At 54.2% G+C, this 21,694-nt stretch overlaps 9 protein-coding genes across 9 annotated transcripts; 6 read left to right on the forward strand and 3 right to left on the reverse strand.

The window, feature by feature from the left end:
• Positions 1-548: 548 nt before the first annotated feature.
• CCM_07717 (monooxygenase, putative) lies at positions 549-2,078 on the forward strand (the record flags this gene model as incomplete). The annotated part of the gene is made up of 1 exon (XM_006672857.1): positions 549-2,078. The coding sequence occupies one exon, from the start codon at positions 549-551 to the stop codon at positions 2,076-2,078; it is 1,530 nt and encodes a 509-aa protein (XP_006672920.1).
• A 555-nt stretch (positions 2,079-2,633) lies between these two features.
• On the forward strand, positions 2,634-4,624 carry CCM_07718 (alkaline phosphatase family protein; the record flags this gene model as incomplete). The annotated part of the gene is made up of 4 exons (XM_006672858.1): positions 2,634-2,708; positions 2,768-2,773; positions 2,823-4,396; positions 4,447-4,624. 4 exons carry the CDS (start codon positions 2,634-2,636, stop codon positions 4,622-4,624), a joined length of 1,833 nt encoding a protein of 610 aa, XP_006672921.1.
• Positions 4,625-5,037: 413 nt separating this feature from the next.
• CCM_07719 (DUF1665 domain-containing protein) lies at positions 5,038-6,021 on the forward strand (the record flags this gene model as incomplete). Its single annotated transcript, XM_006672859.1, has 1 exon — positions 5,038-6,021. The coding sequence occupies one exon, from the start codon at positions 5,038-5,040 to the stop codon at positions 6,019-6,021; it is 984 nt and encodes a 327-aa protein (XP_006672922.1).
• A 398-nt stretch (positions 6,022-6,419) lies between these two features.
• Positions 6,420-7,068, reverse strand: CCM_07720 (2Fe-2S iron-sulfur cluster binding domain-containing protein; the record flags this gene model as incomplete). Its single annotated transcript, XM_006672860.1, has 2 exons — positions 6,420-6,762; positions 6,836-7,068. 2 exons carry the CDS (start codon positions 7,066-7,068, stop codon positions 6,420-6,422), a joined length of 576 nt encoding a protein of 191 aa, XP_006672923.1.
• A 1,376-nt stretch (positions 7,069-8,444) lies between these two features.
• CCM_07721 (metalloprotease MEP1-like protein) lies at positions 8,445-9,501 on the forward strand (the record flags this gene model as incomplete). Its single annotated transcript, XM_006672861.1, has 3 exons — positions 8,445-8,765; positions 8,823-9,355; positions 9,420-9,501. The coding sequence occupies 3 exons, from the start codon at positions 8,445-8,447 to the stop codon at positions 9,499-9,501; spliced, it is 936 nt and encodes a 311-aa protein (XP_006672924.1).
• A 633-nt stretch (positions 9,502-10,134) lies between these two features.
• Positions 10,135-11,700, forward strand: CCM_07722 (mitochondrial fusion protein (Ugo1), putative; the record flags this gene model as incomplete). The annotated part of the gene is made up of 2 exons (XM_006672862.1): positions 10,135-10,560; positions 10,630-11,700. The coding sequence occupies 2 exons, from the start codon at positions 10,135-10,137 to the stop codon at positions 11,698-11,700; spliced, it is 1,497 nt and encodes a 498-aa protein (XP_006672925.1).
• Positions 11,701-12,006: 306 nt separating this feature from the next.
• CCM_07723 (acetyltransferase) lies at positions 12,007-12,787 on the reverse strand (the record flags this gene model as incomplete). The annotated part of the gene is made up of 3 exons (XM_006672863.1): positions 12,007-12,367; positions 12,421-12,546; positions 12,597-12,787. The coding sequence occupies 3 exons, from the start codon at positions 12,785-12,787 to the stop codon at positions 12,007-12,009; spliced, it is 678 nt and encodes a 225-aa protein (XP_006672926.1).
• A 687-nt stretch (positions 12,788-13,474) lies between these two features.
• Positions 13,475-15,928, forward strand: CCM_07724 (arginine rich protein; the record flags this gene model as incomplete). Its single annotated transcript, XM_006672864.1, has 2 exons — positions 13,475-15,659; positions 15,894-15,928. 2 exons carry the CDS (start codon positions 13,475-13,477, stop codon positions 15,926-15,928), a joined length of 2,220 nt encoding a protein of 739 aa, XP_006672927.1.
• Positions 15,929-17,572: 1,644 nt separating this feature from the next.
• On the reverse strand, positions 17,573-21,300 carry CCM_07725 (uncharacterized protein; the record flags this gene model as incomplete). The annotated part of the gene is made up of 11 exons (XM_006672865.1): positions 17,573-17,748; positions 17,778-17,873; positions 18,077-18,416; positions 18,445-18,623; positions 18,654-18,754; positions 18,873-19,836; positions 19,978-20,045; positions 20,124-20,577; positions 20,691-20,881; positions 21,008-21,099; positions 21,268-21,300. The coding sequence occupies 11 exons, from the start codon at positions 21,298-21,300 to the stop codon at positions 17,573-17,575; spliced, it is 2,694 nt and encodes an 897-aa protein (XP_006672928.1).
• Between the last annotated feature and the right edge of the window lie 394 nt (positions 21,301-21,694).

Raw genomic sequence — 21,694 nt, forward strand, 5'->3', positions numbered from 1 at the left:
ATCACCCACGCGAGTGAGCAGGGGTCCAGCCAGGGAATCCGTAAAGCACCTGCGGAGCAACCGGCAATTTCTGGAGCAGGAACGGGCCTGAGCGGCGATAAAAACCAGCAGCAAGGCGGGCCTGGACCCGGTTCCACGCGAACTCATGCCATTTCAAAATACTGGTACAGTCATGAGCTGAAAGGACGTCGAGGCTGTTGCGGTGGGGAAGGCCGCTGAACCCTGCGATGACCTGATGAAACTCGTATGAGGTTGGAAATTTCTAATTTTTCTAGCAAATCCGGAGACGGGCCGTCATGGGACCCCCGTCTGTTCCTAGTACGCCGCTCCCCGTCAACTTGATAGATTTTGACAGCACGGGGCGATTCGATATATATTAGTGTACTCACTGGCTTCTCATGGCAATACAGAAGATGGGTTTACATGGATGCTTTTTTGACGAGACAGAATCCCAGACATTGCTTCTCTTTTTCCTTTGCTTTGTCACGGCACGGTGAGCTTCCGAGCCAGCGCCGATACTGCACACAAACGTGAACGGAGACGCCGCCATGAAAGTCATAATTGCTGGTGCCGGCGTCGCAGGCCCGGCCATTGCCTTTTGGCTCGCAAAAGAGGGCCATGATGTCACCCTCGTGGAGCGATTTCCCTCACTCCGGGTCGCTGGTTTACAAGTCGACCTGCGCAATGAGGCGATTGAAGTGGTGCGTCGGATGGGTCTGCTATCGACTGTCCGCAAACGATCTGTTCCCGAGATGGGCACCATCATTGTCGACTCCAAGGGCGAGGAGAATATCGTGCAGAGAAAACTCGAAGTCGAGACGGAAAGTGGCGTGCAAGGAAAGACGAGCGCCTACGAGATTATGCGCCGCGATCTCATCGAGATTCTCCACGACGCAACAAAAGAAAACGTCACGTACCGCTTCGGCCTTTCCGTCGACCACTACCAAAACATCAAGGGCGACGAGAGCAGCGAGGACGGCCCCAAGACGGACAAGGTCGAGGTGACGCTCTCCGACGGCAGCAAGGAGCAGTACGACCTCCTCGTTGCAGCCGATGGGCAGGGCTCGCGCATCCGCAAGCACATGTTCTTCTACCGGCCCGAGGAGGACCAGTCGCGGTGGCTGGGCGTCTTTTCGGCCTACTTCACGCTCCCGCGGCGCGACTACGACACGAGCTTCTGCCGCATGTACCACGCGACGGAGCGGCGGCTGGCCATGACGCGCTGGCACGCCCAGGACACGGGCCAGGTGTACCTCATGGCCATGAGCCACACGGAGCGCTTCCGGCGCGCGCTCGACCGCGACGTTGCCAGCCAAAAGGACGCCTTCGCCGCCGTCTTTGCCGGCATGGGCTGGCAGGAGGAGCGCATCCTGGCCGCGCTCACCGACGCCGAGGACTTTTACGCCGACGAGATGCTGCAGCGGCGCAGCACCACGTGGTCCCACGGCCGCGTGGTGCTGCTCGGCGACGCGGCGTACTGCGCATCCCCCATCGCCGGCGTCGGGTCCAGCATGGCGCTCATCGGCGCATACGTGCTCGCCGGGGAGCTGGCCGTGCACGGGCCGCGCGAGGTCGGCGCCGCGCTCCGCTCGTACCACGAGGTCATGCGGCCGCTCGCCGAGCAGAGCCAGCGCCTGCCCAAGCGCTCGCTGCAGGCCTGGCTGCCGCTGTCGAGCTGGGCCGTCAAGCGGCTGCACGTCACCGAGTGGGTGCGCAGCAAGGGCCGCGGCGCCCAGCCGTGGGCGAAAAAGGTCCGCGACCAGCGCTGGCTGCTGCCCGACTACCCGGAGATGTGCTGGCGGTCCCGGTCCGCCGCGTGGGGCGTGAGCGTGCCGCCCTCGACGGCCCGGTCGTCGCTGACCGAGGACTCGCGGTCCAGGTCGTTTTGGTCGCCCGGCGCGTACAGCTCGGCGTCGTCGGTCGCCGCCGACGATATCTGGCTGCCGTCGCATGAGCTGCGGAAGGAAGAGGCGGCGCGGCGCGTCGACACGCCGCCAGCGAGGCCCGACTGGCCGCTGGCTACGATTCCGTCTTGCTCCAGTTGTGAGCACTGTTCCAAGAATACGGGTGTGTGCTAGACTTCTATGATTGATGGGTGATGGATAAAATCTCGACTTTGTTTACTTTGTTTTTAATTATACAGATTTGATAGATGCTTTCTTTTCCCTAATCCACATCTACTTTGTACTAGATTAATACAAACTGAACTTATTGCATAGAAAGATTCTATGAGAATTGTAAAGAGCTTGAAATTAAACGGCAATAATTTATTTTATCTTTTCCTGTTTCTATTTATATACTTTTCCAAATTTGCCCTCTCTTTATTCTTCCTTGAAAATAGCTTTTGTTCAACATCTTTAAGAGGCGCCACAGTGGCGCCGGTGCACACCAGCCACGCTCATGACGACACTGGTCGGTAATCAACACAAGCGTGGCCTATCACTTGCCACTTGACAGCTTCACCTTTATCAACCACTCAACTTTGCAGACTCCAGTCCATTTACCCGCAGATGAATCAATGACGTGATCTCCCATCTCTTCGACTACTTTTCCTGTCTCTCTTTCACCCATCTTCTCGGATTTTTTTACCTTACTTCTTCCTGCCTACATCCACTTCGTCACTTCCGATAACAATGACGGTCCAAGTTACTGTCGCCCGCATATCCTCGCTTGCGCTGAGGATATCCGCCATCATATTCTTTCGATTCGTAAGACCTCCTGTTCCCATATTCAATATGTATCGTTTTTGCTCACATGCCAACAATAGTTTCCTGTACGCACCATGATGACCAGATAGGGGGCGGCTGCGCTAACATTCACAGGCTCATTTCCCAACCGCTGTTTTCGCCGCCTTTGCCATCTATGTACCCGCCTACTTGGCTACGTACCGTGCAGGCCCAGAGCTCCAAGTAGCTGACGACGAAGTTAATGTGGTTGTAAAAGAAACCACTCTTGCTCCCGCTGATGGCAGTGGCACTCCCGTCGTCGTCGACCAAGTCGATGTGCAAGAGAATATTATCCTGGAGCCAAAGCCCGTCTCCAGCTGGAAAATTCTCGCATTTGGCGCCCCAAATCCCCGCGATCAGGTCTCCTCCATCTTGACCTTCGTCATCAACGGCATCTTTGTTGCCCTCACAGCCGACGCCTTATTCCGCGCGCGTGTTCTTTACCCTGCCGACGATCTCTCCTTCGTCCGGTTGGGCTATATTTCCAATGAAGAAGCCAAGATGCTTCTTCGTGAGCCTGATCAAGCGAAAATGCCAGTCACTGTTGAGATTCGCATCGCTGATCCCCAACCCCCGTTTGAAGACCCCATCTGGCGCTTGGCTGGTGGGCTCCAATCGACCAACAACGAGACTGATTTTACGGGCATTGTCAACATTCCCTTGAAACATAAATACCCTCGCTGGTACGAGTATCGGACCTCTAATAACCACACTGGACGTTTTCTATCTGCTCCACGACCTGGCCAACTTTCTGACAAAATGGACGGCAAGTTTACTTTCTTGTCTACGTCGTGCATTCTGCCGCGTTTTCCGTACAACCCTCTCGATCACGCCTTGGCCATCCCTGGTCTGCGCCATCTTGCCGACAAGCTCCCTAGTCTCAGCGCTCAGTTTATGTTGTTCCTTGGTGATTTCATCTACATCGATGTGCCGAACCGTTTTGGCAAGTCCATTGCTGAGTACCGAATGCAATACCGCCAAGTCTATGCTTCTCCGGACTGGGCACCTGTTGCCCAGAACTTGAGCTGGATTCATGTCCTTGATGACCACGAAATTTCCAACGACTGGGACGCCAGCGACACTGGGGTATACCAGGCTGCAGTTCAACCTTGGGCCACCTACCAAGCGAATGTGAACCCGCCAAAGGCTCTCAGTGCGGGCACTACCAACGTTCGGCGCCAAAATGCCACTTGGTACACGTTTGCCCAAGGCCCGGCCAGCTTTTTCTTGATGGATACCCGCAGCTACCGCTCGCGCAACAAGGTACCTTTTGAAGACGAAGACAAGACCATGCTTGGCGCTGAGCAGCTAGAGGACTTCCTCGCCTGGCTCGCACGCCCCGAGCCGCGCGGCATCAAGTGGAAGATTGTGGCCTCGTCTGTTCCCTTCACCAAAAACTGGCCCGTGAATGTCCGGGACACTTGGGGCGGCTTCCTTGTTGAGCGACGCAGAATACTCGAAGCCATGTGGGATGCTGGTTCTCGCGGTATGGGTGTCCTCATCCTTTCCGGCGATCGCCACGAATTTGCTGCTACCAAGTTTCCGCCCCCTAAAGAGTCCAAGTGGCCTGCTTCCGCTGCAGCGCACGAAATTTCCACCAGTCCTCTCAACCAGTTTGCCTCTCCATTCCCGACATACAGGCAGACTGATGATGAGGATATCAAACTGAAGTAAGCATTGTCACCTTGAACATAATTGAGCATAAAATTAACTTTTCTAGGTATATCCCCGCCGGCTCCTCTAAATTCGGCGCGTTTACTATCGAGAACATTGATGGTGAAAGCTCACTTCATTATCAACTCTATGTCGATGGCAAGGAGGCGTGGAACACTACCCTCGTCGCCGCCAAGCCGGCGAGCAGCAGTTCTGGTTCTATCTGGGACTTTCTCAAGTTTTAATTTTACTTTTCGTGTTTTCTCTTGTGATGTCCTTGTGTGGAGTATGCGGCGTTTGGTTCTCTGATGCGCTTCGGCGCCCAATGGGAGGTATTGCGATCATCTAGGCGCGATCTTTCTCTTTTTTTAATTGACATTATTTTTTTTAATAATTCTATTTTATCGAACAATTACTGCCGTATTTAATACTCGCCGGCTTGACGCCTTCAATGCGGCTCATCAGGGAAGACTGTAGATATAAAGTCAACCTTGTACCTTCACCGCCTTGAACGGCCGCCCCACCACGCAGAAAAGATCCGGCAAAATTAGCCATGCAAGCATTTTTTTAGCCAAAATGTAGAGTGCCACTGTGTGCTTGCCTCGATACAAAAATTGCCAATTTTCTACAATCAACGGCAATTTTTTCACAAATCACCATGGCTGGTCCTCCTACCAACAATAAGCGCCTCATGCGCAGCAAGTTCCAGAAGCCCATGAAACGACAAAGGCGTGAGCGACGTGTGCAAAAGGAATACCACAGCGGCTCAGAGGATGAGGACGAGGACGAGGGCGACGAGCAGCAGCAGCAAGACTTTGACGCTGTCAACCTGCTCGACTCGGACGACGATATTCACAATGCCAAAGCCGACGACGTCGGCGGGGACGATGGCAGCGACAATTCGAGTTCAGAAGAGGAAGCCCCGCCGAAAGAGGCCCGGGTCGCCAAAGGCAGCGCAAAAGTCAAGGCCAAAATGCCCAAGAAGCTAGCTACAGATGACAACAGCGATGTCGAGCAGGCCTTGCCCGAGGCAGAAGACAATGACGAAGACGACGACGACGATGAAGATGACGAGGACATGAATGACGAATTTGACCTGGACGACGACGATGAGGAAGGCGGCTCCAGAAAACCCAAGAAGCGCAACGACCCCGCCGCCTTTGCCACATCGCTGTCCAAGATTCTGTCCACCAAGCTGTCATCGTCGAAGCGCGCCGACCCGGTCCTGGCGCGCAGCGCCGCGGCGCACGCGTCGTCGCGGGCGGTCGTCGAGAGCGCGCTTGAGGCCAAGGCGAAGCGGCAGCTGTGGGAGCACAAGCGCAAGGCGCAGGAAAAGGGCCGCGTGCGTGACGTGCTCGTGGCCACGGCGGCCGTGCCGGAGACGACAACGTCGGACATACTGGCGGCCGAGGGCAAGCTGCGCAAGACGGCGCAGCGGGGTGTCGTCAAAATGTTCAACGCCGTGCGCGCGGCGCAGGTCAAGTCGGGCGAGGCGGAGCGCGCGACGAGGCAGGCCGGCGTGCTCGGCATGGGGCGTCGCGAGGAAAAGGTCAATGAGATGAGCAAAAAGGGCTTCCTGGACCTGTTGGCGTCGGGGGGTCAGGCGCTCAAGAAGAGCGCGAGTGCGATTGAGGAGGCGTAGCGGAGGGGAGGGCGCCCGTAAATTGCATACTGTATATAATGGATTTGTTTTTGAGCCATGTCATTGAGTAAAGTCTGGGAATGAATGGATATTCAATTGTCATGTTGATGGACGTGATTGTTCAGGTTCCTCAGAGCATCCAAGTGATCTTGTAGAATAGGGAATCTCTTTATATTTGTTGTTACAATATCCCATATACGCATCCCCATTTTATTATGCCGCTTTGTCCATCCCGTCAGCTCGCCCCCCGCCCAACGACTTGTTCGTTACAGTATTGTACATGTAGTGTTTGCGCCGGATGCAGTTGAAAAAATAAAATGGAAAATCCCGCATGTACAAAAAATCAATTCAATGGCTCTTTCTTCTTCTTCTCCCCTTGAGCGTTCCCATATCCAGCACTATTGAAAGTCGCTGGCCTGCAAGTTGCGCGTCATGGTGGGCAGCTTGACGACCAAGCCATCGAGCTCCTTTGTCATGACGACCTGGCAGCCGAGGCGACTTGTCTCGGTGAGGCCAAACGCCAGGTCGAGCATGTCGTTCTCGTCGTCTTCGGGCTCGGGCATCTTGTCGTACAGCCCCTCGTCGGCGACGATGACGTGGCAGGTCGAGCAGGCGCAGGACCCGCCGCAGGCGCCCTCCATCTCGAGGTCGTGCGCCTGCGCAATGTCGAGCAGGTTGTCGCCCGCGGCGACGGCGAGCTTGTGCTCCTCGCCGTCCTTGTCGACAAACGTAATGTAGAGTCTTGCAGGTCAGCGGAAACGGTTCTCGGGAAATTAAAAATCTCGGGGGGCCGAGGGAGGGAGATGACGCTCACTCTTCACCGGCTTTGGGCGTGTGGACGTGCCCGTGGCGCTGCACCCGCGTCGTCGTAAATGTGCGCATCGCCAGCGCCGTCGTCCAGCCTGCCGGCGCCGTCGTGGGCCGGCTCGGCAGATATGAGGTAGCAAGGCCGACGCGGGCGGCGGCGGCGGCGCAGGCGGGCCGTCGTCGGCTCGTGGCTATGGACAGCCTGGCAATGCTGGTCGCGATTGTGCGTGTGGTCGACATGGGGGGTAGAGAAGGAGGGGGTGGACGGAGGGGGACGGACGTTGTTTGGTGGCAGTTGATGATGGCGGGTTTTGCGGCTGGTAAGCTCTGACGTTTGGCTCAGGAGCGTTTTTTTTTTTCCCTGGCTCGGGCTTGTTCAATTACGGCCGCTGCCATTGGCTGCAGCCGAGATGGCCTTCCGGAGAATTAAAGTGGCGCCCTCTCAGGCCCGAGAGGCTCGATGTCCGAGGCTGCGGTTACGTTGTCTATGGTGACAAGGATCACGATTAAGAATATGTAGTCATTGGAGTGTGGGCTCCGGTACGAGATAGCAAACTTCTTCTTCTCTTATCTTTTGGGTCTTCAATTCGGTCAGTCTTGTCCGCTGTATCATCACTGATATTATAGCTCCGCACTGCTATACGTTCGTGGGAGTACAAGATTTAATTTGTTTTACGGGGGAAATATGACGAGAGATCCGCGGACTGCTTTAAGGCCAATTGCTACTTTATCCGTTCTAGAATATTGCCGGAGACTAGTTGCCAAACACTGCCCAGCCTTCGGTGCAACACAACAGCGTACCCCAGCATAGTCCTCCAATTTCCAAATCTAGAATGCAACAATTCTCGGCTTCGTTTCGTCTGATTTCGAAAGCGTCGCTTGGCTTTTTTGTGCGGACCCTCGGAGGTTTTATCTCTACATGGCTTCCCAGAGCCAGCAAAGCCGGAGGCGCCTCAGCTTGGCATTGGGGGAGCTAGGATAACTAGGGCATTTGATCACCCGTATCGCTGAACAGATTACCTCATTCTTAAGCAATAGACAAAATGAGGGGAAATCTCCATACTAGCTTTAGCTTTTGGCCCTTCTTGGAAGTTGCACAACGGCTGGGCAAGCCTCATTTTCCCGCCCACTTGACCTGTCGACGTCGCCGAGCTGCCCTGATCACTTACAAGGCGGTTAGGCACACGCGAAACACAACTTCCCCAATTCTCTGCCAAGCTCATTCATTCCCAATCCCATCTCCTCGTTTGTCTGTCCTTTTTAGGCAGTTTCGATGAATACAGCGGTATCGGAGGCGGGTATGCTAGCTGCAACCGGCAGGTAGTAGGCTTTACAACGTCTCTTTGGCGGCAACGATCGTGTAATCTCGTCAATCTAAGTTGGGGTATGAGCAGATTGATAGGTTTCGTTATCGTAACAGAAACGTACTTCAAATCATTGCTCATCTCGGCAGTTGATGACGAGGAGCTCGCTCTCAGAGTTCATCATGCCCAGCACGGTGTATATAAACCGGTCGTGATGGCAGTCTCATCAATATTTTACAGCCGCTCCAACAACTCTTTCACAGCTTACAACAAGGCACTCTCGAAAAGGACTACCTTCTCCTTGTGCTCATCATGCTTCTTTCTTCCCGCATCGTCGCGGCCTTGCTGGCTGCCCTGCCTTTGGCTGCTGCCATTCCCCCGCAACATGGAAGCGAATTTTGCGTAGCCCATGGCAGCGACGACGGCCGCAAAGTCCATGCCAAGTTGCTCGCCAGTGACGCTTCCATCATGAAGGATGTTGCCGTCGGGACAGCCAATCTTGTCGACGCCACCGGGTTCGACACTTCAATCGACGCCCGGCAAGCGGGCAGCACCGCGCCCATGGTTTTCAACACCTACGTCCACATCATCCAGAACGCTTCTGGCACTTCTCCTTCTGCGGGGTACATCTCTGTATGGAACACTGGATCAGTGGAACTTTGTCGGACGCTGATGTTATGTAAAAAATAGAGACAACAGATTGATTCGCAGATCCGAGTTCTCAACCAGCAATACGCCCTGGCCAATATAGCTTTCAACTACGTCAACACCTCGTACACTGTCAACACACGCTGGGCCAACGCCGCGTACCCCGGCAGCTCTGTTGAGGGCGAGATGATCCCCCGTCTGCGCATCGGCGGACGTCTCGATCTCAACCTCTTTTACATTCCCAGCTGGCGAGGCAGCGGCTACTGCCGCTACCCCTTCTGGATTGGCAGCAACGACCAATACCTGTCCATTGACGGCTGCATGGCCGCGAGCGACTCTTTCCCTGACGGCACCCTCAACCGCCGGGGATTCCTGAGCGTCCACGAAGTCGGACACTGGTTTGGGCTCCTTCACACCTTTGATGGCGGCTGCAGCCAGACACAGGGTGACTACGTGGCGGACACGCCGGCCGAGGCCAGTGCCAACTGGGAGACCAATTGCCCAGTCGGGCGCAACACCTGCCCGCAGCTGCCGGGCCTTGATCCCATTGAGAATCATATGGATTACTCCCGCGAGTAAGTTGATATTGACCTTTTTTTTTTGGATGCCGTGCCGCACTATACTGACTGAGCGTGGTAGACCCTGCAAGACTGGATTTACTCCTGGCCAGGCCGTGAGAATGCGGGAGATGGCTCTTCTGTATCGCTATGCCAGAGGGTAGTCTGTTGCTGGCTTGGATATTGAATATTGGATATTGAATATTCCACTTTGATCCAAATTGGCAAAGAGTGTACAATGCTATGTTTGGGGATAGAGAGGGGGGTAGATCCATCTTGTACTATTCGCACTACTGAGATCTGCTGGTTGGGTGTATAAATACATAGCTAGTATTAACGGATATTTTGGATCAATTTTAAGTCGAGGTCGCCCTGAATCGCAAGTATTTATTTTGGATGAGTTCGAAAAGTCCAATTTTGTCTTGAATGTGCCATCATTGTTATCTCTTTCCATTCTGTCTACTCGATGTTCTTTTCCTGTCAGAATTTCGAGCACTGACGTAGGTGACAAGAAAATAGAAAGTACTGTGAGATACCCAATAGCATGATGAATTATGAATTATCTTGGAAATTCAGGCGACAGGGGTTTCGCGTTCGGTAGTGGTGGTTAGTCAAGTTGCGCCGCCCAACTTGTTTATTAGCGGCTCCGGCCCGCCGCCTGCCACATCCGACTCGCCACTGCACCCAGCCAGGTACGATTTCATTTCCCTGCCACTTGCCAAACTTTTTTTCCTCTTCATCCCCTCATCCCCTCACCTCCTTCTCCACCACCACATGAGTCTCCCATAATCTTCAAAATGACGAGCCACGGCGACGGGGTCAATCCCCTACGACCATACTACATCCGGCCCTCGATCGGCGAGCGCGTAGAGCCCGCCGCTCCCGGGCCCAAAGCCTTTTCGTCCTCGTCGGCGCGCAACGCGACGGCCTCGTCAGCCGTCGCCACGTCGTCACGCTACGCCAGTCGGGCACGCGACATGTTTGCCGATCTCGACTACAATGGTTACATGGACGATGACACGCCGAGCATGACGCGCAGCGTCAAGGAGCTGCTCGACGACCTTGTTTGGAAGTACACCTCGGTGCTCATGGCACAGCCGTTTGAGGTGGCCAAGACGATCCTCCAGGCCCGCAACCAGGATGAGAAGGCACTGCTGTCCGAGTCAGTAGAAACAGAAGTTTCTGCCATGTCGTTTTCCAGCCAAGGCCTGGGAATTCCTGATGTAGGTATCGCCCTCTCCGTGATGCCACGGGTCACACAGCTCGTGTGACAACGCTGACCTAACCCCCAGCACGATTCCGACTCGGAAGGCGACGAATCTACATTCTTTACATACAACGGCCCCGATACGCCTGCAAGCACGATGAGAGGCAGCCTGACCGAGCGCCGCGCTTCCCCGCTCACCTCCCCAAAGCCCGTCACACACCGGCAACCCGTCATCTCGGAGCACTATATTCCTCTTCGCCGCCCCGATTCCGTCACCGAAGTCATCGGCCATCTATGGCAGAAGAATGGCGCATTTGGTGTATGGAAGGCCTCCAATGCCACGTTTTTATACACAGTGCTGCACTCGCTGCTGGAGAACTGGTCCCGCAGCTTCCTCAGCGCCGTATTCAATGTTCCGGACTTGGGTCTCAAGGAGGACATCGATCGCATCATTGATATCGCGACGCCGTATCCGTGGGCATCACTATTTATTGCGGCCACTGCGGCTGTAGTAACTGGATTGGCTCTCGCGCCGCTCGACCTTGTCAGGACGAGACTCATCATGACGCCCAGCAGCAAGGGCCCGCGCCGCACCCTCGCCACGCTGCGCGCTTTGCCGTCGTACTTTATCAACTCGATGCTTGCTATACCCACGATTCTCAACTCGCTCATACACCCACTCTTTACCCTTTCGACTCCTCTTCTTCTGCGCACCAAGTTCTTGCTCGATAAACAGGCGTCGCCCATGACCTTTTCCGCAGCCAAATTCCTCGCCTCAACGACGGCTATCCTTGTGAAGCTACCGCTCGAGACGGTCCTTCGCCGGGGACAGATGGCTGTTCTATCGAGCCCTGAATACATTCGTGCTCTCGCCGGCAAGGATCTCCGCATGGAGACGATTGTCCCCATCGGCCCATATCGCGGTGTCCTAGGCACCATGTACCATATCACCTCGAACGAGGGCTCCAGGACCTTGCAGCTGCAGCCGCCAATCAAAGGGAACCGCAAAGCCAACAAAGCTCGGCCGCAGACACCCCTTGTCAAAAACGGCCAGGGCCTCGACGGACTGTGGCGTGGCTGGAAGGTGAACTGGTGGGGGCTCGTTGGCCTTTGGGCTGCCAATGTTATTGGAAATGGGGGCGACGGCGAATTTTGAGCCTGACGCTCTGTCTACTGTCTCTACGATCCCTCTTTTTCTTACCCTCTTACTCCCTCTGTGGTACACCATTTTGTGGCGAGGCGTTCTTGCTTCTCTTTTTATACTGTTGTGTTGCGAATCTACACCATCTCTCTCTTCTACGACGAACTGTTTACGACAAATACGCCATGATATCCATCCATATTTTTACTCAAACTGTACAGCTATTATAATACAGAAGCATTCGAAATCATAGTCTCTTTATTGCCTATGTGCCCTCTATATACTGCGAATATGTGACAAAAGGACGACTAATAGAAACGCTTATTGAAACTGAGGGGGCTTGGAGGTGTCAACCTTTCTAATGACGCGTGCAGGGTTTCCTACCGCTACAGACTCGGGCGGAATGTCCTTTGTGACGACGCTGGCGGCGCCAATGACGCTGCCGCGGCCAATGGTAACGCCCGCCAGGATGGTCACGTTGCCGCCCAGCCAGCAGTCGTCGCCGACGGTGATGGGCCCGCCGCTCTCGGGGCCACGCGTGCCGTTGCGGACGCGGTAGTCGACCGGGTGCGTACCAGAGTAAAAGTGAACGTTGGGTCCGGCCATGACCCGGTCCCCAATGGTGATGGTGCACGTGTCTATCCAGACACTGTTGCTGTTGATGTACACATTCTTGCCCAGCCTGTAGACGTCAGCTTGCGCAAACGTGGCATGGACTCGGTGTTAAGGCTGTACTTGATGTTATAGCCGTAGTCAATCTTGCCAATGGGTCGGTCAACCCAAGCCAGGTCTTGGAGGAGCTCCTCGTCTTCTTCTTCTGTGGCGGCCTTGGGGGGGAGCGGCGTCTTATCCTGGGTGACACTGGGGGGGCTCAGTATTGAATGGGTCATCGAGAGTCCGGCTGCGCTTACTCGTTCCAAATCTCGGCAAGTTCCCGCCGCGAAGCATTCTCGGCCTTATTGAATTGTTTGTAGGCAACTTCGACCCTCTTGCGAGCCGCAATTAGATCTGGCGTGAAGGCATAGTACAGTTCACCAGCAGCCATTCGCCTGAGGTTCTCTTTTGTGTCGATTGGGTCGCCGTCTACAGAGGTAGCTGACATCTTGCACTTGTGTATATAGAACTCTATATGAATGGTGTGTTGGCAGGTCAAGTCGCAGAAGCGAGCCTGGTTGCTCTTCTTAGTACGATGGTGCGGGGCAGCCGACTCTAGAGTTGAACTCCATAGAGGTCCAAGAGATGTGGTTCTCAGTTGCGTAATACAAAATTAAAATCACAATTAATTCCTGTCGGATAAACCACTTCAACACGTATTTTTTTTTCCTTTTCGCCCTTTTGGTATATGGAACTGTTGGTTACCAAGGCAATCTACCTGCCTACCTAGCTTGCAGCGTAAGTGGAACACGCGATGTAGGTGTATTGGGCCAGTACGCGATGGCTGAGCCGATTAATTTTCAACATGTCCCCAAAATATGAACTTAGCCATTGATCCATGAAGTCCGAGTGCATCTTTTCTCTACAATCATACGAAATAGTTTCCGCAACAACATTGAGAGATTACATGTTCTAATTGTCGATCACGTGCCCCATATCTTATCGAAGGGAGTGCGGCGCGCCAGGGGATTTCAACTTGAACTTTCCCGCAGCACCAACAGTAAACCCTGCATCAACAGCTTCGCGCCGTGTGCAACGCTACAGCATGCACGTTTCTTGAAGGCCTCCATACAGCAAATAACACGCGCGGTTCTGCTGGAATTAAGACCTTGGCTTGTGCCAGCCAGCGCGATAAATGGCTTCAATGGACAAGGCACCCAGTGGTAAACTCAGCGCAGGCGCGACGACACGCAAATACAAGGCATACGACCTACCCTTGCCCTCGGCGACACGCGCCGCCATTGAATCGCTCGCACACGCGTTCAAAAAGGAGGGTGCGTACGACGACATTCGCAAGCATGTATGGGACAAGTTCGAGGCGAGCGACTATGAGGCGCAGGTCACCAAGGCCATACTCGAAGTCGCCGAAAAGGAAGTCGAGCGAAATCCGCAGCAACTCCTCACCCTCGATCGACGCAAAGCGGCCGCCCTGATCGACGGCGCTCTCGAGCGCTCTGGCGTCTACCACAAGGCCGAGGAGGTTCTCGGCAAGCTGATTGACGTCGGCACCATCGAGGAGCGCATCCGCGAGATTCGCCGCGCCGAGCTCGGTCCGGAAGCCGCCGAGGCGGAGAGACTACGCGGGGCCAAGACGGACGAAGACTACGCAGCCGATACGGCGGCCCGACGCGCCGAGCGCGCCCGCATCCGGGAGGAGCTACGACTAAAGGAGGAAGCGATTGAGGAGGAAAAGCGCCGCATCGCGAGGGAGGAGCGCAAGAAGGAAGAAAGAGAGCGGGAAAAGGCCGAGATCAAACGACAGGACGAGCGTGACGAGCGCAGACGCAAACGCGAAGCGGACCGTGAAGAGCGGGAACGACTTCGAGATTTGGAACGCGACAAACGCCATAAAGAACGCGAGCGAAGAGACAAGGAGCGTGAAGTGGAACGCAAAGACGACAGAGGCGATGACCGCGCTCGAAGCCGCGATCGAAGCCGTGATCGAAGCCGTGACCGAGACCGAGACCGTGATAGGGATAGGGATCGAGACCGAGACAGGGACAAGGATAGAGATAGGGACAGATCTCGCCGCCGTGATACAGAGAGCCGGGTCAAGGAGAAAGAGCCCAAGGAGTTATCCAAGGAAGAGCTCGAGCGCCTCGAGCAGGAAGCCCTGGATGATTTGATCCGCGAGAGTCGCTCCACGCGCAGCCGGCCCGAAATCGAGATTGACTCGGCGCTGGCGCCGCCGCCTCGCAAATCGGCGCCTGCCTCTGCCATCGACCCCATCCGACGCGAGTCTGGTCGTGGATCCGTTAGAGGCGATTCCAAGACACGCCGCGATCGAGGGGAGTCGTCCGCGCCGCCGCGCGACGAGCGACGCGTCAGCCGCAGTGCCTCGCGCGCGCTTGACAAGGACGCCGAGAAAAGACGTGACCGCAGCAGAGAGCGAAGCCGCCGCGATCGGCGGTCCAAATCGCCCCGGCGAGACCACAGCCGCTCACGGACGCGACGAGAGAGATCCCGCTCCCGACCCCGGCGTGACGAGCGCGATCACAGCCGTTCGCGTGCCAGGGTTTCGGACAGGAGTCGTTCGCGCCGCAGAGACCGCAGCAGGTCGCGCGCTAGGACACCACCGCCACCGCGCCGCCGGGAGAGAAGCCGTTCACGGGATCGACGAGAGGACCGCAGCAGCCGTCGGGACTCGCGCAGCCGCCGCGAGGACAGCCGCCCAAGACGAGACAGAGACCGCAGTCGTTCGCGGGAGCGGCCCGTGGCAGACCGCTACGACCACTACGACCCCAGGGCAGCCGCGGCTCGCTCGCCTGCGCGCCGCCGGAGCAAGAGCCGTGAGAGGGATCGCGATCGCAGAGATGACCGCGATCGTGATAGGGGCCGTGACCGCGACCGCCGAACACGGTCCCGCTCCACGCACCTGCGCACCGCCTCGGCAACGCGCGAGGAACTTGAGGCGCTCAAGCTCGAAGAGGTCAAGAAGCGCGAAAAGGAGGCCAAGGCGTACCTCGCCGCTCAAAAGGATGCGAGGGCCAAGGGGCTTCCTGTGCCGGGCGTCGACGACAGGCGGCGCGACGAACGTCGGTCGCGCAGTCGTAGCGCTGAGAGGGGCGCGTTCCGCGATCGGGATCGGGATCGTGACAGGGATAGGGATAGGGATAGGGATAGGGACCGCGACAGAGATGGCGATCGCGATCGAGATAGAGACAGGGACCATAGGGACAGAGACCGTGATAGGGACAGGGACCGTGATAGGGACCGTGATAGGGACCGTGATAGGGACCGTGATAGGGACCGCCGTGACAGACGAGAGCGTAGCACGTCCCGTCGCCGTGACCGACGAGACCGCAGCCGAAGCAGGCGACGTAGCCGCAGCCCCTAGGCTTAAGAACACTGGCTACTATAATTGTATATATTAATTCCAGCAGTTAGATGGCTCTTTCCTTTCGATTTTTCTTTGTCAGATGGTCACCAATATATGAGTCTGCACAGGGGCCTACATTGAAACAAATAAGTTGAGGTGATGTTTCCAGGAAAGTCAAGGGCAAGAAATTAATATGGTGAGTTGATGACGCTGGTTACAATACACTGGAAAGTAGCAAAGTATACTATCCAAGGTCTAGCTGCGGCTTAGACCAACATTGGTATTGTTTGCGATCTTGTGCTATAAGTAACTATTAATAAGTCCCCGGCAGCACCATAATTGTTGAAATGTTTGAATCATTAATACAATGCAGCATTACTATAGACGGCAGTTACGTAAACCAAATGAAGTACCAGCGTTCTTGGGTCTAATACCAACGGTTTGAGAGCCCGTCTAGTCGTGGGTGAAATAGTGTATGCCAAAAACTATTGGGATTCGATGAAGCGGTACCTGAGCAGAATAGATTCATGCTTCCCTTGATATTGAAGCTTGCCATAGACACACCACATAGCCGCACCATACCCTGTACCAAGTTAAAGCGGGAGCTCGCCCAGCGGCGGGTACATAGCACAGGCACAGGGTAGCAGACGCTCGCTCCAGAAAAAACTCGACATCTTAGCCACAGTAGCCGAAGAAGCCCGTATATTTAGAAGCCGAACTTCTAATCAACCATGCTCTTTTCTCTTGACACCCGCCATGGTACGCGACCTGGAAATCGGAGTCGTGTATAGTGCGTAATTGGTTGGTTCGACTCCACGTCCAGCTCGGATAACTCAGTGGTAGAGTACGGGATTGCAGTGAGGTGTTTACACATTCACCAGCGAAATATCCTGAAGTCGCTGGTTCGATCCCGGCTTCGAGCTCTACAGCTTTCGTTTTTACATTTTTTTTTGTTGATTTTGCACCCCACAAACTTGGTGGGGTTGTTTGTGGCTGACAGCAATAGGTGCTGCGAAGGCGAGGCTCCGTGACGATGGAACTGTAATCATCCAACACTATTTTAGCTTTTTTTTGTTGGTGAACAAGAATTATGTAGGAGGTGCAAATTGATGGGGCCTGCCGCAGAACAATTTTCTTTTGGCTGGTCCTTTTTTGGTGCTGCCTACAAATGGCACGGGCAGCTCGCGCATATGGAATGTATGGAATACCGTCCGCTGTGTACGCATGCTCCTCTACAAATTGGCTCGTACATTGGTCCAGAAGCCACTGTTTATTTGCGATTAATCTATCAATACTTAGATGCACCCATACTTTAGTTTGATGTTCGCAGAACGCTATTGAGATGTTGTCAATGCCTCTTTTCAGCGTGGGGGTGGTGACACGGAGTTGCCTGCTTACATTACCACAAATAAGTCGTGTTTCTAATCGAAAAGGCACGCCATGTCGAAAAGAAACAGTTGTTTAAACAGTTTCTGGGTTTTCAAGGTCGGTTTGCCTTGCTGTCTTTGCTGGAGCCGCCACAAATGCTGCGCCACCTATATGAGCTATATTTGCAAAGTTTTTACCCCAAGCTCGGATAACTCAGTGGTAGAGTACGGGATTGCAGCTAAGTGGGTAACCACCAGTAAGATTATCCTGAAGTCGTCGGTTCGATCCCGGCTCCGAGCTCTTAAAATTGGTTTTTGCTTTACACGGCCCCAGTGTTTCGTTTGTTTTCACGTCCTATTTCCCATTATTTTTTCTTGACATATTTTTTTTGTTCGTCACTTTTCCTGCTCTCGCGTTCTGTCCTTATTTCCCCCCTTTGGATATTGTGCGGCGATGTATTAGTTCTGCGTTGGCAGCTAGCAAGACCTGAAATACATCACGAGTGTGCTTCTCACTTGTCCGAGGCCGGCATTCATTTTTCGCACCTTATATTGCAGCAAGCAACTCAACTTGCTCGATATAGTGCATTCTCGGCCTCTTTGTACAAGTCTGACCGGCGACCTTGCCGAGACCATACAGATCACCACCAAGCAAACCAGCCGCTAATACACATGCCAAGTCAAGTTTAGGCCCGTCTTGGGCATCATCATACTTGACCCCGTCTATTTTCCCCCCAAGCCACACCATGTACATGCAAGCGCGGCACGGCACTGCACCGGGGTAATGTGCGCCGAACTAATGCGATGCAACTCTAGCCAAGCCGCCATCTGCAGCTTCCAAGACGACCCTACCATCACAAAGCGTAGCGTGTCTTCCAATGTGATCCTCCCGCTCCCAGATGGATCGGGCCGATGGCAGGCTCTTGGATCCCATGCCGCTTCCGTCCAAGACATGACCCGCGTTCCCGTCAATCCTCTGTAGAAACCGCTCTCTCAAGCCCTTTCCTTGCCACTCATCCACCGCGACTTCGTAGACAACCTGCACATACACCATGCTTCTCGATGCCGTGCTTCTTTTCGCCTCGGCCGGTACCGCGGCGATGGTCCGGCGCGGCGGCTGCTCCGGCTTCGCCGGGACGTGCGGACGGGCGTACGCGCAGAACGGCACGTCGGGCCGGCCCGACGCCGACATGTCCGTGTTTGCGACCTACTGCCTCGACCGGGCCGGCGAGCGTCACTACAACCCGGCGGTGCTCATCAACGACTGCCTGTCCAACACCTTTGGGCAGCTGACGGGCGGGAGCGGGTATGTTTGTTGTCGTTGGCTGTATAGTTGTTTCGGGGAGAAGAAGCTGACCTCGATTCGACAGGTTCGCGCATAGCTGCCGCGACTTTGGTATTGATCCGCTTGGGACGCACAACTTTTTCCACGCGACGTGCGGGGATGGCAGCGGCCACGAGAAGCTGACGCAGATCAACTTGAGTATGTCGATAAACATTGCCCTCCGGGTCTCGGCTGATTGATACAGACGATGTCTTGTGCAACCTTAACGGCAATCTCGCCTGCAGCCAATAAGCAAGCAAAATGATCGCCATGCCTGTTTGGATTTAATCTTCATCATATTAACCATACATAAAAAGGAAACCGTTTCTAGTCTCAATAAATCGCTTGTTTCCACATCCAGAAGTGCCCAAACGGGCGATAAAAGTACAGCCATGGCTCAAACGCCTAATATCCAAAGGGTAGATAGTGACGAGATTCTCCTGTATTCCATAGATTCTTACAGCGCGTCTAATTCGTGCCTAATGAGGTGACGGGGATAGTGGTGGGCACCGAATTCACCCACATAAAGAGGACGGCCATGACAAAAAGGAAGCCAAAGACGGCACTGCCGAGGACAATGTAGCGCTTGGTGAGCAGGCCACCGCGGACACCGTCGGCAGAACCAGGAACAGCGCCATACGAGTTCATGGTGGCCGAGATGTAAGCGGTGGAGTTGTTGTACACCTTGACGACATTGTCATAGCCGAGGGAGTAGTAGGAGAGACCGAGGAGGGCTATGCCGTAGCCAAAGGCTTGGAGCAAGGTAATGGGCGTCTTCCAGATGACGACGGAGACGGCGACAAGCAAGATTGCCTTGAGGATACCGGTGAGGGTGAGGACGAGACCAGACGTTTTGCCAATGAGAAAGACGCTAGCAATGTTGAGCATAAAGGCGACACTGGCGTTGAGGAAGAGCACGGTGAAGCCGGTGTTGACAAGATCCTCATACTTGAATGTGCTGGCTTCGGTGAAGAGGGCGACAAAGATGTTGAAGAAGGCGCAGACGGGAGCGTAGTAGTAGAGGGCGACAAGAGGGTCCATCTTCATGCCCTCGGCTGTGAGCATGACTTGAATCATGATGAGGCGGACCGCCTCAAAGACGATGCCGAGCATCTGATAGGTGAAGCCGATCAAGGAAAAGTTTATCTCGCCAAAGCTGGCCACGGCGACGCCGACGACGATGACGAGAATGTTGAGAAACTTGGCGAGGTTGGGCTCGGCGACGCGAAAAGCCCATGAGGTGAAGAGGACGGCAACGGGGGAGCCGGCCTTGAGCATCTGGGTAAAGGCGACGGAGAGATAGAGGTAGACGAGATTGGAGAAGACGAGGGAGCCGGTGTAGAGGACACCAATGGGGACAATGGTGCGGAGGTACATGCGGCCGTTGATGGGGAGGGACTTGCGACTCTCAAGGAGGTTCGTAGTGCGGGCGAGGATCTGGGTGGCGGCGGTAGCAAAGATAAGATGCCAGCATGTTAAAATAATGGCTGTCTATGGTTAGCAGAACGTTGCGGAGGGGGTCGTGGTGCGTGGGTGTAGGACGGAGAACGTACGGTATCCTAGACATGCCATGTTAGTAGGTGACACGGAACGAGGGGACTATAACGCGACTTAGCGCGCCAACGTACGGAAGCCGGCTGTGTCGAGGAGCCATTTGTTGAAGAGGATGGTAGCATTGGAGAAGAGGATCCAGTTTCTAGAGAAATGCTGGTATTAGTGCTTGCGCGCGCCAGAGGATGATGCGAAGATGCCGGGAGCGCAGAAGAGAGCATACAGGATGAAGAGCGAGGGGTGGAGGCCGGAGGCCGCTGTTGGGGCGGCCGGCTTTTCGGCCGTGGGAAGCGGCGAGTCGCCAGATGGACGAGGCATGATGGGCAAGCCAAGTGTATAGATGCTATGAATGGAGCAAAGAAGGCTCGCGGATGGCGTTGTAAGGGAGCGCGTGTGGCGATGCGCCGTAGATGGCCCTGTGCGCGATAGGTGGGTGATCTGTGGCCCAACCTTTTTTTTTTGGACTCTTGTCGTCCCTTGTCCTCGATCGATCGCTGTGTGACGGGTAGAACGATGATGGGCGAGTATGAATATATCCCGAAAAAGGGCGGAAGCAGTGTTGTTGGGCAAAATAAGAGCAAGAGGAAAGAAAATGAAGGTAATTAGGGATACAGATGGGGAGAAGAGCAAGAAAAAAGGATGAAGCTGAGGGAAAGGAGACGACGGCGCGCGAAAGGCTAACTAGGAGGGGACAGGCGAGGCCTAGAGGGCCTAGAGCAGGCCAAGCGCCGCGAAGTAGGTAACTAATCGTTAGGTATGCGTAGTCCGTCTCCGTAGTCCGTCTCCGTACCTGTGTTTGGCTGATGCAGGGGAGGGGAAGGAGTAGAAAAGGGAGCGAGGGAGGAAAAAGGGAAAAGGGACCCCTGAATGAATTGAGGCTGGCATGCTGGGGCTGGAGCGGGCTGAGTGGAGAGTGCGCAGATGGACTTGGCTGCACTGGGCTGGGCACCGACAAGGCTGTCCTCGTCTGTGCCCCACTGACTGCATCAGTAAACAGTCTCATTCTGGGCAGTAACCACGATCAATAAACTACAAGGAATGTCAAACTACAATTCAAATACCGAATTCAGCCAATTTTTTTTTTACCTTTTCCACCAGGGCTATGACCCGCCGTCCTCGCTGCTGTCCGTGCTGTCAATAGGCCCCACCGCTACCTGTGGAGGCATCTGCTCCCTGTAGCCTGTAGGGCAAGCGTGCAGCTGTCATTATAGGTATTATCATTAGCACTAGCCTGCGCCACAGTTCACGGCTGCTCTGGCAGCGGATAGCTTGGGACCTACATATGTAGATTAGTAGGTACATATAAACCTGCCACTCGTTAATTATGCTTGGCGAATTTTGTGACCAAAAGTCATCATATACAGCACGGCTTCAACCATCAAGCAGTGGTTGGCCGCCATGGCTGCACCAGGTTTCCATCATGTGAATAGACCGGGGTAAAAGCCGCTAACCTGGTTAGCCTCGCTTATTCGTAGCCCTACTGTTGTGATTTAAGTGGAGATCATAGTATATATAATTAGCTAGAGACCTACTTATAGTAGAAAGCTAGAAAGGGATAGTAGTATATAAATAAAGAAGTTAAGTTTAAAGAAACTAATCTTAATTACTAATAGAATTAAGTAATAAAAAGATATACTAAAGAAGTATAATTAGGCTAATTAGTTAAGCTAAAAAATAAATATAAAAAGAAAAGAATTTTTTTTTTAATTAAAAAAGAATAAAATAAAAATAAGTTATAAGTTTTAATATATATTATTTTTTAACTTTATTATATAAAATTATTTTTAATTATAA

This window comes from Cordyceps militaris (assembly GCF_000225605.1).
Source record: "Cordyceps militaris CM01 unplaced genomic scaffold CCM_S00006, whole genome shotgun sequence".
Classification (NCBI taxonomy): Eukaryota; Fungi; Ascomycota; class Sordariomycetes; order Hypocreales; family Cordycipitaceae; genus Cordyceps; species Cordyceps militaris.